Source organism: Mytilus californianus, unplaced genomic scaffold, assembly GCF_021869535.1.
Source record: "Mytilus californianus isolate M0D057914Y unplaced genomic scaffold, xbMytCali1.0.p SCAF_6, whole genome shotgun sequence".
Lineage (NCBI taxonomy): Eukaryota > Metazoa > Mollusca > Bivalvia > Mytilida > Mytilidae > Mytilus > Mytilus californianus.
This window is the reverse complement of record NW_026262712.1, coordinates 45,521,645-45,540,302: the sequence shown is the minus strand read 5'-3', so window position 1 is coordinate 45,540,302 and position 18,658 is coordinate 45,521,645. Positions and strand designations below refer to the sequence as shown.

The 18,658-nt window shown below is 31.6% G+C and overlaps 2 protein-coding genes across 2 annotated transcripts in view; both read left to right on the top strand.

Moving 5' to 3' along the window:
* Positions 1-18,433, top strand: part of LOC127706428 (uncharacterized) — a 46,725-nt gene extending 28,292 nt beyond the window's left edge. The window contains exons 13-16 of the mRNA XM_052211058.1: positions 1,078-1,292; positions 2,067-2,157; positions 9,802-9,919; positions 11,236-18,433. Coding sequence (XP_052067018.1) covers positions 1,078-1,292; positions 2,067-2,157; positions 9,802-9,919; positions 11,236-11,443 — 632 coding nt within the window. The 3' untranslated portion in view covers positions 11,444-18,433. The remainder of the gene's footprint in view (positions 1-1,077; positions 1,293-2,066; positions 2,158-9,801; positions 9,920-11,235) is intronic.
* On the top strand, positions 2,723-4,856 carry LOC127706446 (uncharacterized). The gene is made up of 2 exons (XM_052211084.1): positions 2,723-3,085; positions 3,668-4,856. Exons 1-2 carry the CDS (start codon positions 3,001-3,003, stop codon positions 4,036-4,038), a joined length of 456 nt encoding a protein of 151 aa, XP_052067044.1. The 5' UTR covers positions 2,723-3,000; the 3' UTR covers positions 4,039-4,856.
* Positions 18,434-18,658: the final 225 nt, after the last annotated feature.

Below are 18,658 nucleotides of genomic sequence, written 5' to 3'. Positions count from 1 at the left end.
TTGAAAATTTTGCTTAGTTTACATGTATTAGTTTGTGATTAGGTCAGTTCAAGGGGGACCATTAGTGGTAGGCCAATGTTAATTGGTATTCAGTTGTATAAGCAAAAGCACATCTCATTTCCATGGAGAATATTAGGCCCCGCCTCCTCAGTCGTGGTCTATTGACTTTGAAACTCTTGCTTAGTTTACATGTATTAGTTTGTGATTAGATCAGTTTAAGATGAACTGCTAATGTAAAGTCAATGATATTTGGTATGCAAATTATTGGCATGTGGAAGTATCGTTTCCATGGAGATTATATAGCCGCACCCCCTCATCATGGTTCATTGACTTTGAAACTTTTACATAGTTTACAAGTTAATGTTTGTGTTTAGGATTGTTTAAAGGGAACGACTTATAACAGGTCAATGGTATTTGGTATGCATTAGCATTGGCACATCTCATTTCCATGGAGATTGTTTAGCCCTGTACCTTCAGTCATGGTTCATTGACTTTGAATATTTGCATTACTTGCATGTTAAAGTATTGCTATTTTAATTTCCACATTTGCACAATCAAAATTACAAAAAGGTGAAACATATCTCTGTGACAACAGTTTATTATATTTGCTATCATTACACATCTGTTCAATGGCTAAAATTATTTTATAAAATGAAAAGGGTTTTGATAAGAGTACAAGTAAATACTGAGAGTTCAAAGTCCTAGGGAATCTAAAAACTATCCAAGTAAACAAACAAATTTAGGGAAATGCAATTACAGACGACTATTCAAAAAACTAAACATGAATCAAAGGAGATATTTGTCATCTATCAAAGAGAAAGTAACCCAACAACAACACAAAAAAAAGACATTTAGAGGTCAAATACTTTTTTTTGAAAATAGACCTGTGCCAAGAAAAATGCCAAACCGTGAATTGCTCACGAGAGTCTAAAGAGTTGTAAACTACCACAAACTGGAGATTGTCTGTCTTATAATTTACTGAATTATTAAAGCACACTTATGTTATTACTTTACCCAATGTTGTTGGTTCATCAGTATTTCTTAAATACAATTTAACTTTTCAATCTTTTTTTATAGTTCCTTCAGAAAGAATGGTTATTAACAAGGAAAGATCAGCTGGATGGTACAGATTGTCAGCCTATTACCTTGCCAAAATGACCAGTGAAATTCCATTGATACTCATACAGCCAATATTGTTCATTACTGTTGTGTATTGGTGTGTAGGACTTAATGGTGTAGCTGCTTTCTTTGCCACTATAGGGACTTTGATCATTCATGCTATTGCTGGCCAGGTAAAAAGTTACAGCAGTAGGTCAAGGTCAAAGACTGGAAATTGAAGTTCACTGAAGCAAAATAAAAAGGGAAAGACTAATGATTGCTTGAAATGGTGTCAGTCCATAAAAGGCTATATTGTGACAAAAGCCCCCACAAAAAAAGACAACATTTTGATATGAAAATGATAGTTCAGAAAAAATCAGATTGCATGTCAGGTGTATGTATGTCAGCATCTCAGATGTGTACCGTAATTGTTTTAATTTTTGCATTGTACTATTTTCCAAGATACATACAAATTTATAGAAACAATACACTATTGAAAAGACAATCAATGTATCAATCCATGTTTGGTGTACTTCAGTTCTGGCAATTACTTCCTGTTTGAAGATACTTTGATCTTTTTTAAACCCACTAAGCATGGAATTTTTCATCAATGTATAATAATGAGGGGAATATACTTTGCACAACATCGTTTGCAACTATATAAATTCTGATATCAATTACACCAGTTTCATCATGACTGTTTTAAAATGTAATTTACAATAGAGAAAAACAATTTGTATTTCTTAAATCATGAGTCATCGGTATTAAGTTTGAGAATCAAAGTTATTTTTTGGTAAAAGACATCTATGATATTCATATCCTTAAGAAGCCACATAATGAAATATTTTGTAAATTAGTCTTGATCAGACAATAGCTCTTCAAAAAGGTGAAAATCCCTTATATTTGTCAGTAAACTTAAACATGTGGTTCGTTTTATGTATTAATATTGAACATTTCTTTTTCCATAGAGTATAGGTTTATTCCTTGGAATAGTTTGCATGGATATAAGAAAAGGAATGAGTTTAGCTACTGTATGCATCATGGGAATTATGTTATTAGGTAATTATATAATATATATAATGAAATATAATTATTGTGATTTGAGGTCAGTTCACCTAAATATCAGAAAATAGGTTGGTTACTATGGATTTTTAAGCTTAAATGTGCATATTTTGTGTGAAAATCATCAAATGTAGTTTTTTTAAAGGCAGTGCTTTAATGCCTTTCTAGTTGCCGTGTTAATCTTTCTTTCCGCGATATCCAACTTATCTACGTGGGGGGTAATTAGGCTCCAAGTAGATCCGGAAAATGTTGATTCTCTCCTCTTCTTATTGTGATATAAAATGTTTTTTGTTTCATTTCATTTACATTGGGAAATAGAGAAACGATCATTGTGTTTTGTTAGTTTTAAAAACTTTTGATATATTTGTATTTTGCATTATAAGCAGTCAACCGATTGACAAACTAGAATTATTTGAATTCCGTGTGGAAAGAGGTCGGGTTAATTTTGAGTGTTATCTGCAATTTAGATGTTTATAAATCATTTCAGTCGTTGATATAATAATTAAAGGTCGACTGAACATGAATTATATTATACAATTTAAAGCGCATTTCTGTTTACGCACGTGAACCCGTCTAACGTTATTGTTATTTTCGCAGTTATATAAGGTAGCAAATTATCGTTTCTGAATAGGTGGCGCCGTGGTAGCCGATCCTGTTCTTCAACTTCCGGTTTATGCACTGTGCAACTATTACAGTTGCATTTTTAATTAACGATGCCAAGTACTTGTTGTTGTGTACCTGGATGTAATTTAAGAGGAGGACACGCATTTCCAAATGACTTAAAAAGAAGGAAAAGTTGGATCAACGCCATGGCCCATACGCAGATTGGACGAGAACACGATGAAATCGTGGAGTCCATCTCAATCAGCTGTTGTTTGCAAGGCACATTTTACTGAAAAAGACTACGTGCAGGAAACTATTCATGGTAAAACTCTATTTTCTTTTTAAAATATATAGTTATATATGTAATCGCCATGCGAAATAACCAAAGTCTGTTTACAACCACAATTATCGTTTTAGAATAAAAGGGGGTGGTTAATTCAAGACGTCATAATTTTTTGGATTACGATTCAATGTGATCTGTTTGAGATTTTTTGGTGCTTGCTACAATTATAATGATTTCTTACAAGAGGTATATCATACTGAGAATTATTTTAGCAGTAATTATGCTAATGTAGTAATGACAGGAATGCATAAGCTATGCCTCATAGACTTTCTTGAAAAATGTCAATGACAATGTTAACAGGAACAAAACAATGACATGCTCTCATCTATATTATAGTTATTTAGGTACAAACAATGTATGTTTGTTGCATACGTCTCTCATTGTTTGTCCTTTGGATTTACATAACATACATTTTGATGTACATTGAATCAGGCTAACATATTTTTATCCAGATTGTAATGAATAAATCTAGTTAATATTTTGCCAGGTAGTATAAAGTATGCATTGCTAATGAAAGTTCATTTAATTATCAAAAAACTAATGTTTTATAACCTTTTTCAGGGTGCAAACCCACCATACAGAGACTTAAGTCTACTGCCATTCCCAGCCTATTTTCCTGGACCAAACAAGAGACTGAATCGTCCGCAAAAAGAAAAATCAGGGCAGTTTCCTGTGAAAACAAAAGAACTAAACTTGATGAATATTGTAGTAGAAATCTAGAGGAAAGTTTTGATTGTAAAGTTGGTTTTCCTGAAGAAGTCATCCATACTGCAGACATGATTTATGACTGTCCACCACCAACTGCCGAGCTAATGTTGAGCTTCACAGATGGAATTACGCAAACACCATCAATGCCTATATTTTCAGCAGAGAATTTTGAAATGAAGACACGTGATACAGCCATGCATTTATATACCGGTTTAGAGTTGTAACTTGTATACTAAATTTTTATTTGTTTTGACCACACTTGGTCCAGCAGCACATTCTTTGAGATACATATATTTTCAAATTGATAGGGTGTCATTTGAAAATCAGTTTTTTTATGACTTTGATGAAATTGAGGCATTATACAACCAACTTTGAACTGTCTAGATTCTAGATTGAAACTAGTGTTAAGAATATTGTGTAAACATGGATTGTTTTTATGTCTAAACAGTGGCGTGAGGCTAACACTTGGCCATTTAGTGGTTTAGTCAGGTATTTTTCGCCATCCAACTTCAAATTAAAGTTTCCTACAACTTGGATTATTATTGACAGCACAGAATATCCCGTGATAAAACCTAAAGCTCCTAGAGCTCAGGCAACCTTTTCATCATATAAAAACAGAAACACTGAAAATACTTGTATGTTCGACTCCTGGTGGTTTAGTCAACTATGTCTCTAATGCATATGTTGGTTGTACCAGTGACTGTGAAATAGTTGAAAGATGTAGAATAGTTCAATTATGTGATCCAGGTGACAGTGTGATGGCAGACAAAGGTTTAAATGTGTATGATTTGTTTGCTCACTTTTTTCAAAAAAAGAAACAGAATTAGTTCCAAAACTCTTATACGGGATAGAAAAGTCTCCAATTAACATGTGCACATAGAGCTAATTATTGGACTTGGCAAAACATACAAAATTCTAATAAATCCTATGAATGGAACTGAAACAAAACTTTCATCTGAAATAACATTTAGTTGTTTTATGTTGTGTAATTTTAGAACTTGTATTGTGCCAAAGGATGCATAAATAAAAGTGACGCAATGAAGTTTGTTCTGATATATATATAAATATTATTTACAATTACATGCACATGTAAATTGTAATGCATATAAAAATAAGGAGATGTGGTATGATATTCAGTGAGTTTATCGAACCAAAGTGCATAAGAAATGGGTAAAGCAGTTACAGGTGTTACTGTCACCGTGCAATCTCCAACAATTAGAAAAACTTGTACCGTGTAAAAAATTTCAGAGATCTTACAACTAAGTTTTGTTGTCTCACCTTGACTTTGGTGAATTGTTTATATCTGTTGATGTAAATATAAAAAAGAAGATGTGGTATGATTGCCAATGAGACAACTCTCCACAAGAGACCAAATGACACAGAAATTAACAGCTATAGGTCACAGTACGGCCTTCAACAATGAGCAAAGCACATACCGCACAGTGAGCTATAAAAGGCACTGAAATGACAATGTAAAACAATTCAAACAAGAAAACTAACGGCCTAATTTATGTACAAAAAATGAACGAATAACAAATATGCAACACATAAACAAACGACAACCACTGAATTACAGGCTCCTGACTTGGGACAGGCACATACATGTACATACAGAATGTGGCGGGGTTGAACATGTTAGCGGGATCCCAACCCACCCCCTAACCTGGGACAGTGGTGTAACAGTACAATATAAGAATGAACTATAAAAATCAGTTGAAAGAGGCTTAACTCATCAGATGGATAAATACAAATACAAGTGGACGAGGCCGGGTAGTTGTACATCCAAACAACAAAAAGACACTAAGTACAGATCTGAGAGTACTCGCATTTACTGACAGCTAGTTCAAAGCCACTAACAACTGATAAAAAAATCTTGCATCTAAGACTAAATTATCAATCCGTAAGCTCCCTTTAGAATTTTATAAATTTTAGATTTTACATTTCTGAGTTATGGGGTTTTATTCATTAAAAAAGCGGGGATTTTCCAGTTTTTGGACAACAACTCAAAAATGCTTTAAGCAGTTCGCATGAAACTTTGGTGAATTATTTATAGCTATTGATGTAATCTCCCTATTGATTTTCATAAATTTCAAATATGACATTGAGAAGAAATTGAACTTTATTTGTTTATAGTCTGGCAACAGATTTATTAAGTATTGAGCAACAGCACAGTGTATTACACAACAGCAAGAAATCTTTCATATAATCGATTTCAAGTTCTGTGACTACATTTATTCAGAAACTATAATATGTCAAATATTTAATTACAATCCAAATTCAGACCTGTATCAAGCTTGAATATTGTGTCCATTTTTGCCCCAACTGTTCAGGGTTGGACCTCTGTGGTTGTATCCAGCTGCGCTCAGCGAATCAGTTTATTTCTTAATTAAGAACTCCTTTTTGTCGAGCCTGCGACTTTTGTCGCAGAAAGCTCGACATAGGGATAGTGATCCGGCGGCGGCGTTGGCTGACTTCTTAAAAGCTTTATATTTTAGAAGGTGGAAGGTCTGGATGCTTCATACTTTGTATATGGATGTCTCATGTTACGAAGTTTCCGTCAATCACATGTCCAATGTCCTTGACCTCATTTTCATGGTTCAGTGACTACTTGAAAAAAAAGTTAATATTTTTTGTAATGTTAAATTCTCTCTTATTATAAGTAATAGGATAACTATATTTGGTATGTGCGTATCTTGCAAGGTCCTCATGCCCGTCAGACAGTTTTCACTTGACCTCGACCTCATTTCATGGATCAGTGAACAAGGTTAAGTTTTGGTGGTCAAGTCCATATCTCAGATACTATAAGCAATAGGTCTAGTATATTCGGTGTATGGAAGGACTGTAAGGTGTACATGTCCAACTGGCAGGTGTCATCTGACCTTGACCTCATTTTCATGGTTCAGTGGTTATAGTTAAGTTTTTGTGTTTTGGTCTGTTTTTCTTATACTGTATGCAATAGGTCTACTATATTTGGTGTATGGAATGATTGTAAGATGTACATGTCTAGCTGGCAGGTGTCATCTGACCTTGACCTCATTTTCATGGTTCAGTGGTCAAAGTTAAGTTTTTGAGTTTTTGGTCTTTTTTTCTAATACTATATGCAATAGTTCAACTGTATTTGGTATATGGAAATATTTTATGATCTATTTGTCAGTCACACAGGTTTTTTTTTTTAACTTGACCTCATTTTCAAGGTCAGTTGCTCAGTTTTAAGTTTTTGTGTTTTGGTCTGTTTTTCTTAAACTATAAGCAATAGTTCAACTATATTTGTTGTATGGAAGAATTGTTAGCTGTACATGCCTGCCTAGCATGGTTCATCTGACCTTGACCTCGTTTTCTTGGTTCATTGGTCAATGCTTAGTTTACTTGGTTAATGTTAAGTTTATGTGACAGTTGTAATAAAGCTTTATATTTAGGACTATCAACATAATATCAATGATTAGTAAAGAAGGCGAGACATTTCAGCATGTGCACTCTTGTTTCATTCATAAATTACTTTATACTTGGAAATATAATTTTGCTTGGAGTTATAGTTCCTAAAAAAAGTATTGTCATTGAAAGAGTTAACATGTTGCAATGTACATTTATTCTACATAGTTCTATGGTACCAAATCAAAAGTTTATATAAAAGAAAGAAGTCAAAGGTTTCCCATCATGGTTTAGTTACATACATTTTTTTTTTGTACCTGAGGTTGTTGAATATAGATCATTATATAAATAAGGAGATGTGTTATGATTTCCAATGAAACAACTATCATCCATACATTGTACTTACCAGTCACAAACCACATTTGCAAAGTTGAATAAAATACAGTTGATAACATTTACTTATTACTAAAAAGAAAATGCCAAACTATTTTAAACAGTATTTGACTATAAACATAGATAAAAAAGGTACAAACTGGACATAATGCACTAGTTCATAAACAAGTGAGAACAATCGCCTTCATATAGTGCTCAGAATATGACATTCATAAAACTTGTTCAATATCATTAGAGAACTCTAAATCTTAAATACTGAAAGCCACCTCTGATAAGTACAATGTACTATGCAAGATAATGATATAACTGGACTAAAAATACACACAACCTGTAATTAACTGCCTTTACAGCGCTTTCGCGCTTTGATTATAATCATGATAATAGGATGTACTGCTGTTAGCAACATCTTTTTATATTAACCAGTTATGTACTTTATATTTGAAAATAGACTTTTAAAGCTAAATACTTGGTCCTTGGTGGAAAAGGGGGGGGGGGGGGGGCACTTACTATATAATGAATGGTAGGGATGGGCCACTGGAATTGGAAACTTTTTCGAGCTTCTTGAAATATGATAATAATAATAATAATGATAATAATAATAATAAATTCTTTATTTAAAGAGGGTAAACACAGTTAGTTATAATTACTAATCTTCCCTGAGGCCCTCATATACAATACAAGAATAAAAAAATAATAATAAGAGAAAAAAAGCAAACATACAACATATTAACACAGTCAGTTCACAATCATATAGTCATGATAGTTCAGTGTACATGTATCATTAGAACATATAAAACAGTTACAGAGTGCATGTAGTAAATAGATATTATATACAAATCAAAATCATACATTCTAAAAAAGTAATAGTTGCAATCATTTCAATACTGAATATTGGGACTGCCTCAAGTATCGTTTTATAATTTGTTTAAAACAAAAAGTGTTTTGCACTTTACGCATTTCATATGGTAGTCCGTTCCATAAAACTGATACAGAATAAGCAAAAGATTTTTTAAACAGTTCAGTTTTTGGCTTAGGAACTATCAAATTACCTTGAGTAACACCCCTTAAAGCATAAGATCGGGAAATCAAGATGACAATATATGACAAGGTTGCTGCTGATTGAATCATAAATATCTGAAACACAACTAATCAGATGTCCATTTTTTATACGCCTGTTTACGGGACGTATTATGGTATACCATTGTCCATCTGTCCGTCCGTCGTTCGTCAACATGTCGGACAATAACTCAAAAAGGCTTTAACCAATTTGAATGAAACTTTGGTGAATTGTTGATATCTATTGATGTGAGCTCCCTTTCAATTTTTATAAAGTTTTGATTTTACATTTCCCAGTTATGGGGTTTTATTCATTAAAAAAGGGGGATTTTCCAGTTTTCTGACAATAACTCAAAAATTCTTTGAGCAGTTTTCATGAAACTATGGTGAATTGTTTTTATCTATTAAAATAACCTCCCTTTAGTTTTTTTATAAAATTTCTGATATGACATTGAGAAGTTATTGTACTTTATTCTTTGAAAAAGTGACGGGCGTATCATGCGCTCATGGCGCAGCTGTTTATTACTCATATGCGATAAAATCTGTTGTAAGTTGTAAATTTGTCAGATATTTGTCAGATCTATTTATCTCTCCATGAAATAGCATAAGTATGATAGATATAGGTAGCTTTGTTTTTCAAAATATATGAAGAAAGTGTCAAATTGCAATAAAGTTACAACTTCAAGGTGTTTTATGGAAGTTTTGTTATTAATGTTTAAATGAAAACTGAAGGTACATGTATATATTCCTTCTTTGAAAAAACAGAGATATTTTATACTCAAGTGACTTAGTGGGTGGTATAGTGCAATTGATTGTCCGTATATTTATTATGTGAATAAATATTTTTTTTAAGACTGACTTAGGTTTACAAAGTTTTATTTGAGAACTACCCCAATTGATTTTTGGGGTAAGATCAAAGGTCACACTGAGATCAAGGGTTGTTATGTTCAAATTTTTATCTTTGATCAAAAGGATACATCTATTCGAAACTTGTTATACATAACCCTCAGGATGAAAAATAAAAGATGCTGTTTACTGACAAGTTTCAAGAGTAATTTCCAGTATTTTTACCAATTATTAAAAAAATTTCAATGTATGAATCTGTTCCTATGAATTCTTTGTTATATTGCTCTTCCTGGATTAAATCATTTACTTTTTTTATTTTTCAGGAGGATTTTATACTCGTAGCTTGCCACCATGGTTGAGTTGGATAAAATATATATCATTCCTGAATTATACATTTAATTGTTTATTATATCTGGAATTCCATAATAGTGCACCATTCTTGTAAGTACATGTATTATATTGTAGAGGTTGACTATAAATTGATCGTTTAACAATGTCAAATATTTCTTTACACAACAATGAACTTGCTAGCAAACAAATATTCAGCTAGCAAAAAGATATATCTTACCAGCAGATACTGAAACGTTGATGTTCTTTCATCAGCTTACAATACATTATACACCCTTTTTAAGTCTTTGCCCAAAAAACATTCTGTGTCTTTTTTGCATATTGTACCAGAGTATTCCACAGAGATCTTTTGCTATGTTTATATATTCAAGGAATTTTATTGCAGAAGCATTTGAAAAATAAGTCCAGTTTCAACTAAAAAAAAATTGTCTACCATGTACACAGCAACTGAGTTTGAACTTTTGAACTTTAGACTTAAGGTGGTTTTTGGGTGGCTGTATAATTTGATCGGTCAGTAATCTGTTAACTGCCTACTAGCTTTTAACTGTCTCTTAATGTCATGCTTACAACTTATAGACGGTTTCTCAGACAAAATTTGTTTTGTTTGACCCTCAGATGAACCTGTTATCATGAGCCTATTGCTTTTGGGGAACACTTAGGTCTTTGGGATAGCTAAATAGCTGTTGTCCTCCAAAACTGTGTAAAATATGAATAAAAAGAGATGTTGATAATACATCAAGCAACCTGAAAACACAAAGCAAAAGACATGTAGAGGTCAACATATGGTATTTAACAATAGACAAGTATCTATTCAATATGTGAGGCTCTGAACTGCTTTGAGTCTAGAAATGTTCTGAGTAAAGTTAACAAAGTCTTTTAAAGATGAACACTTATTTCCATAAATGGCAATAAACTCTTTAGATAAAAATAAGAAGATGCGGTATGATGCCAATCAGACAATTCTCCACCCGAGTCCAAATGATGTAGAAGGCCCTGAAATGACAAATATAAAATAATTGTAAACTAGAAAACTTACGGTCTGATTCAGATACGAAGGAATAAATTAAAAACAAATAGGATATACAGCAACAAACGACAACCACTGAATTACATGCTCCTGACTTGGGACAGGTACAACTACATACAGAATGTGGCAGAGTAAAACATTTTGCAGGCACCAAACCCTCCCCTAACCTGGAACAGTGTCATGACAGCACAACAAAGGAACAAACTGCACGAATCAGTCGAAAAGGGCTCAACTCATCATATAGATACAAAGCACAAAAACCAACTTACAAAAACACTAAGAACACAAAGTACAAATCTAAGATACACAAAAGACCATTGACAGTATAACTGTTTATTGATACTAGTACCAGATTTTTTACTTGTTTATTTTATTTTATCAGGTGTGCTGCCTCAGCCAATAATATATCTGGATCCCACTTTACCACATGCTTACAGTCCAATACAACGATGATTCCATCAGAGGATATACTAAAATACTACAACATTGATTGGGAGTACTGGCAATACTTAATGCCTCTGTTTATATATATTGTTGTGTTTAGGATTGCAGGGTACTTAGTACTTAGATTTATACAGAAACCACATTGACACTTGAATCATTGTTATAATGCAACATTCCATTTATCATAGAAGTTATTTACTCAATAAGCTTTTATTTTTGTGTTCAGAGCTTCTAATACTCAAGATATCAACTACATTTATTTATTTTTTTTAATGAATGTGTTAAGGTAGCACTACAGTCTAACAATGATTTTTTGAAGATATTTTTTTTATCACATAATTTTGAATTAAGTATTATTCTGCACAGTTTGTAAAAATCCCAAAGTCATTATCATATCACAACAGGGAGTAAATTAATAATGAACTTATGTAAATAAAAGCACATGGTAATTAATCTAAATATATAGGCATTTGGGAGGGGCTAATATGTCAATCATCTGTTGATACCAGTGTCCAGCTGTTAGTCCCCGACCACAAGATAAATATTGTGGTCTTATCTCATTGTATTGCAACAAAAGTAGTTTTTAAACAGAGAAAAAGAAAAAGATATGAAAAGGAAAGGAAAAAATCTACAGGGAAGAAATCTACCAAAAATGAAAAAAAAATATGGAAAAGAGTGTGAAAGTATCTTTGAAAGCCCCTGACTGCCTGTATAAATTTCTTCTATTTGGTCTTCTACATTTAAATACAGTTTTAGGCATTTTAACCAATTTTAAGTTTATGTGAAATTTTTCTTTCAATTCCATAAAACTCAAAAATCATGTGGGATTGTCTTTTTTTAAAGAAGGGGATGGTCTTGGATCTTTTTATGAACATGTCTTTTGATGCACAATATTAATGTTCTAGTCAATTTCAGTAATAGTATATTTCTTTTTAAAATCAAATGAAAATTTTTCTTTATAGTGAGAATAATGATGTTAAATATTGATTATATGCAGCTGGTCAATCCTGTTATTCTCTTATCTTAGACTGTCTGGACATAGGCGGAGCTTTGTCTATATTTAATTACTACATCACAGATGTTGGTCAAATCTGTGACGTCAAACTCCCGCCAAATGCCAAGATGTGTTGCACAGTGCCACACATAATGCAAAATTTACAGCATCAGAGCATCAAAGACACAAATATATGGTTCTATTGATAAAGTAATGGTGTCAGAACACTCCTGGGGTGTTCCTAGTGGGATTTTTGTATTTATGTTGCATTTATAGGGGTTCTGTTTTTAGGTCATTTCTCAGAACAATTTTTCATGAGATTTGTTAGGAAAAAATGAAAATATAAACTTTATGGGTACCCCCTTTGGTTTGACTTTGATATATGTGATTAAAGGGAGTATTTTCTACAATACTGTGTCCCAGTTTTTGGATAATTTGTTTCTAAATAAATTTATAGGTCTCCAAAGATGAAAGGTGATATGAGGTTTGGCACCTAGCAGTTAAATCAATATATCTTCTTACTGGGGGCATATATCAAAAATCTGAGACACGGTTTTGTAGCTTGTATATGGTTGATTAAAGGGATAAACATGTTTAACCCCGCCGCATTTTTGCCCCTGTCCCAAGTCAGGAGCCTCTAGCCTTTGTCAGTCTTGTATTATTTTTAATTTTAGTTTCTTGTGTACAATTTGGAGTTTAGTATGGCGTTGGTGACCTTCTGCTGTTGTCTGTTCTATGGTCGGGTTGTTGTCTCTTTGACACATTCCCCATTTCCATTCTCAATTTTATGAAAACAAATTTTTACTACCATTTGACCTGAATGTGCCATTTTCATCCAAGTTGGAAGACCACTTTTTTGGCAATTAATGAGCTATATTTTGAGATTTATCATACCAAAAATAAATTTATCTGTAGATTAAGAAAGAGTAATATTTCAGCTTTAAAATGAGTTTTAAAAGATTTAAAAAATCCATTGAGTAGTTTTGGAGAAATTAATCTTTAAAGACTGTTGGTTGAAGTCAGAAAATTCTGACTGTAGTGCTACCTTAATGGGACAAATTCATGTATCAATATCATATGTTAAGATTGTGGTAATTAGTCCATAATTCCATCTGAAAAGGCAAAATTTATTTTAAGAAAAGAACCACATTTCTTAATAACATTCTGTTCTTGGTATCCATTATGACCACAATCAAGATTACTTTCCATTTTTATTTCCAATAATGACCAGACCTAACAGTACTTCTTGATAGACTGACAGTAACACAGTTCTTTTTGATACACAGGCAGTGTTATCATTCCTTGACAAATACCGTAGGTTTTTAGACCACTGTACTTTGTACTTGACCTTATACATAAATTCCTTGTGATTATCTTTTTATTTTTTCAGATATGAAACATAGGTGTGACTCTATTGGTATCACCATCTTACACAATTCATTGTAGACTGCTACAGTTATTAGATAAGTTATGATCAGCTATGTTTCGTGAAATACCTTGATACTTGTTATTTATTGGTTGCCCTAGTACATGAATATATATAAAATCTTAGACCAATTAAAGTCAACATCAAATGACTTGACATATCTGGACCATGTGTTGTTTGCTGCTGTTTGTCTTTGTTTTATTCCAGATTTTGTTGTTGTATTTCTTTGTTTTTATTCTTAATTTATTTTCATTAGTGTTTTTCATTGTTTTTATTCCTATTTTTTGGTGTTGTTTTTCTTTGTTTTTTTTCCTATTGTTTGTTGATGTTTTTCTTTTTCTCCCATGTTTTTTGTTTTTGTTGCTGTTTGTCTTTGTTTTATTCCAATTTTTTGGAGGAGTTTTATGTTTGTGCTAGGTGTAGTCTGATGTGCTATTAAATATTATTGGTGAATACTTTTATCTTTTTTATTTATTATATTACTTTTTACTTTGATCAATTCTTTGGCTTTTGAATTGGGTATGTAGATGACGATTAACCTATGAAAACTTTGATATTTGAAATGCCAATATATTATCTGAATTTCATTTTATTGAAAATTATGAGACTCTGCTTGGTACTCGAGTTGAACTGAATTTAATGTAATGACATTGTTCAATGACCAACTTTCTTATAAGATTACTTCAAGAAGTACTTGGTGATATCTATTATTATGTGTTTTCAATAAATAACAGTTCATCGAATTCATTTTTTAGTTTAGCTGCAAAGCAGTTGAAGCATATTTCTGTGTAAAAGGCGTTTTTTATATTTTTGTATTCAATGTAAAAATATTATAAATGTCATGCTGCCCATCAAGGGCCCTTAATTGGAACAATAGATTTTCTTATTCTTATTCTTATTCTTCTTATTCATTAAAACTCAGTTGTGCCTTATTGTAATAGTATGTAATTTATTGTAATAGGAAAGCTTATGATTAATCTCATTATTTATTTGTTTTTATTTCTATTCAAGTCTGCAATGTATTTAATACTCAGATGTGATCAAAAGTTAGTCTGAATTGTGGTTCAGATTTGAACTTGATGCTGAACCTAGATCTTTATTTAATGTCAGTCAAATATTTATAAAATTACAACTTACAACTACTGTAAATGCCTTATGTCACAAAGGGTGCAATACAATTATTGAATTGGTCTACCATAACTCTGTGATTATAATTTTAAAAGTAATCACTTGAAAGTTACTTATGTTGTCCAAAGTTATAAGCATGCACTGCTTCAAGAGATTATGATATCATCCATTTTTGTTGCTGAATTTGTTTCTTTGTTTTTTACTTTGATTTACCTATAAACATGTTTTCAACCATTGAGATTATTTATTTGTCTTTTGTGTTTTACAAGAATTGAAAACTAAATCCAAATGATAAATTATGTCATTTTTAACTGTATGTGAAGAATTATAAAATATCTTAACATTTTTTCCAACAAAACTTGACAAAAAGTCCATAAAGCAATATCTAATATTGTCTTACATATTTTGGAGCCATAGTTTCTTTACATTTTTTAACCCCTGCCACTGCCACTTAGTGGCAGGGGCATATAGTGCTACCTGTGTTCGTCCTTAAGTCCTTCTGAACTCAAACTTGTCCAGACATTTTTTTTATTATGCCTGCAGACATTGATCTAAGTTTGGTACATTAGTGTAAAATGATTACTTGCACATTTTAGTTTGTTTTTCGTTCAGATTTACCAAATTTTAGCAGAAAAAAGATGTAAAAATGTTCATGAACATTTTACATGCCTAGATTTTATTTTAATAAATCCAGATCTTGAGAAGATGTTTGGTACATTAGTATCAAATGATGAATTACAGATTGAATTTGTGTTTTGTTCTGGTTGACTGACTTTTGGCAGACTTACAGCTGAATTTTTGTGATAAGGCTGCAAGCAGGGGCATAAGTGTTTTACCTGTACATCTAACTGTTATTCTGCATCATAGTCATAGCATATTTTTTTTTATTCTAATGTTGAAATGTTTTTAAAAGTTACTATTTTAGCTTTAAAAAATGCAGACAGTTGTTGTTAGCTCATCATAACCAAGTTATAAGATTTTACTGCTGCAGTGCTTTTGTTTACATTGTTGTTTGTATTTTTTAATTATTTTAGAATTATTTTTAGATTCTTGTAACAAAATACTACAGTTATAATTAACAAGGATTACATATTGCATAACAATTTAATACTCAGTTTTATTGGGTAGGTTTTATCTATGTTTTAGATGTTTGTTTTAATTTATTGCTTGAGTTGACTTGTTTTTTGTTGTTTGTTTTGATGTTTATTTAGCACTGTTGAAATCTGATAGTGTCAGTTTAAGTTAGTTGCTAAACAAATAGATAAAATATAAAGGGTTTATAACATTGACAAAATATATGTGCTTTTAACAGTAATGATATCAGCATTTAATGCTATATACTAATCAATTGTTTCTCTATGTAATGATGATATATAAAGTTCTTTTATTGTACTTATTCAAGCGGCTTTCTCCTTTTAAAATTTCTATTGGCCATATTTCTTTACGACATGCATCTTAAATTCATTTCTTCAAACTAATTTACTGTTGAAATTTTTTTGCCCATTGCTATCGAAAGGTTCTCAGATTAAAGCTAGTGCAGTGTGAGGCAAATATTCTTACCATTCATTGTAACAATTTACTTTGGGTTATATGAAAAGTTTGAAAAAGATCAAGTACCTAGGGACCTAGGGATCAGGGCACAAGTATGAAAAAAGGTTTTCCTTTGATACCAACTTGATACTAATTTATGTTGAAATATTTTAAAACAGAAAAGCTAGATTAACAAGCACATTTGAAAAGTTTAAATTTAATTTCTCATTCTCAAACACATGGCTACTACTTTTATATCATTTAAAATATTTTATGATTTTTGCCTTGTCGCTGACAAAAGTTGCAGAATGCCAGACATAGGGATTGCTTTTCCAGCGACGACAGCATCAACAATTGTTAAATTTTCTGCTTAAGTTAGTTTAATAGGAACTACTTGTGATAGATCATTGATATTTTATACAAAGTTGCATTACTATTAGTACATATCAGAGTAACCACTATTTTGAAGCCCTGCCACCTAGGTTATGGTTCACCGACTTTCAATTAATTATCAATTTTCAATGTTAAGTTTTCTGCTTAAGTTAGTTTGATAGGATCTACTTGTAATAGATCAATGATATTTTGTATAAAGTTGCATAACTATCAGTACATATCAGTTTGACGTCTATTTCGAGGCCCTGCCCCCTAGGTATTGGTTCAGCGACTTTCAATTAATAAGCAATTTTTAATGTTAAGTTTTCTGCTTAAGTCAATTTGATAAGAACTTCTTAAAAATAGACAACGATATTTTCTATAAAGTTACATTACTGTCTTTACATCTCAGTTTGTCGACCATTTACAGGCCCTGCCCACTAGATCATGGTCCAGCGACTTTGAATTAATAAGCAATAATGCTGTCCATCAGATTGTCTTTTTCTAAATTTTATGCAGACAGGTGAGACATATCTCTGTGTCAACAGTTTATAAAAACTATTTTACTGAATTTTAATTTCAAATTCATCGTCAAAATGTTTTCTGTTTAAATTAATGACATCACAACACAATATAATCATCAGCTCATCACCAGGTCCAATACTGTGGGTACCAATTTTCGTGGATTGAGGAAAAATTGTTTTGTGTGGATTCTTGGTTTTCAGGGTTTTGTTAAATTCTACATACAAGCCTAATAAACATTAATGTACATGTACTTGTTTAACACTTCAATTTCTGGTTTACCTATACAAATAAAATCCATGAAAATTGGTACTTCACGATTGATATAGACAATAATAGTGTCTTGACTTGACATATCAACGATATAAGGATGAGAACTTAGAAACGGGGAAATGCGAGGCTCTGCCGAGCTTTTTCTCAGTTGCGGGCTGAATCCTTATATCGCTGATATGTCAAGTCAATACACTATTATTGTCTTTATACTGCAATCTAGAAAAACACATTTTCAATTGTTGTTTATTGTGTTATTGTAATATTTTTGATTTAAATATTGGAAAAAATCCCCCTTTAAATCAAGATGTGCCTTTTCCATTTTAATACTGTACATAATAAAAACACCGATATGTGATATTATTGATCTTGTCATTTTCTTCTATACATTTTGTAGTTTTATTCAGGTAGCATATTTTTTAAACAGTGAACACTAATTTAGGCTTATTTTTACAAGTGCTTTTCAATTGATACAAATTGTATGCTTTCACGAAAAAATATTTTTAAATCATGATTTTACTCAGTTCATCTAATTTGCTTGAAATGCTGCTTATATAATAATTAAAGTGAACTTTTTTAACACAGAATTAAGAGGAACAAAATATATGTGTTTATTGTTTATTTCAAAAGAGTGACGACTATGAAATCTAAACTGAGATATCTACACATTTGTCACCTTGTGCAATGTTTGAAATAGAATTAAGTGCAATTTTGAAAGCAGAAATGGCGATGCCTTATTTATGCAAAAAGTATATAATTTTCTTGATGTATTGAATGAATTGGAATTCTATAAGATTAATGTTATCTATTTTATATATTTAGTTTGGAGTATTTATGTTTTCATGTACCAGCAAAAAGATGTTGTATACATTTTAATAAAAATTCTCAAAATGATTTTGATTATTGCAGTATTTCTAGATGTCTTGTCCTTTTAGTTTTTGTCAAATTTAGTTGTTGTTTTCTAGAAAACGTGATGTTGTTTAAGATTGATTTGATTTAAAGACTTGGAGAAAAAGGAGGCATATGTGTTACAAACAAAGAGGAAATATTGAAAATCCATAGAAGACAGATAGGAGAAAGGAAGACAAAAAACAGCACATAATAACAAAAACATTATCA

Coding starts and splice junctions, on each gene's coding strand:
- LOC127706446 (XM_052211084.1), top strand. CDS start 3,001: ATGAAATCGTGGAGTCCATCTCAATCAGCTGTTGTTTGCAAGGCACAT. Junction 3,086..3,667: donor CGTGCAGGAAACTATTCATG/GTAAAACTCTAT, acceptor AACCTTTTTCAG/GGTGCAAACCCACCATACAG.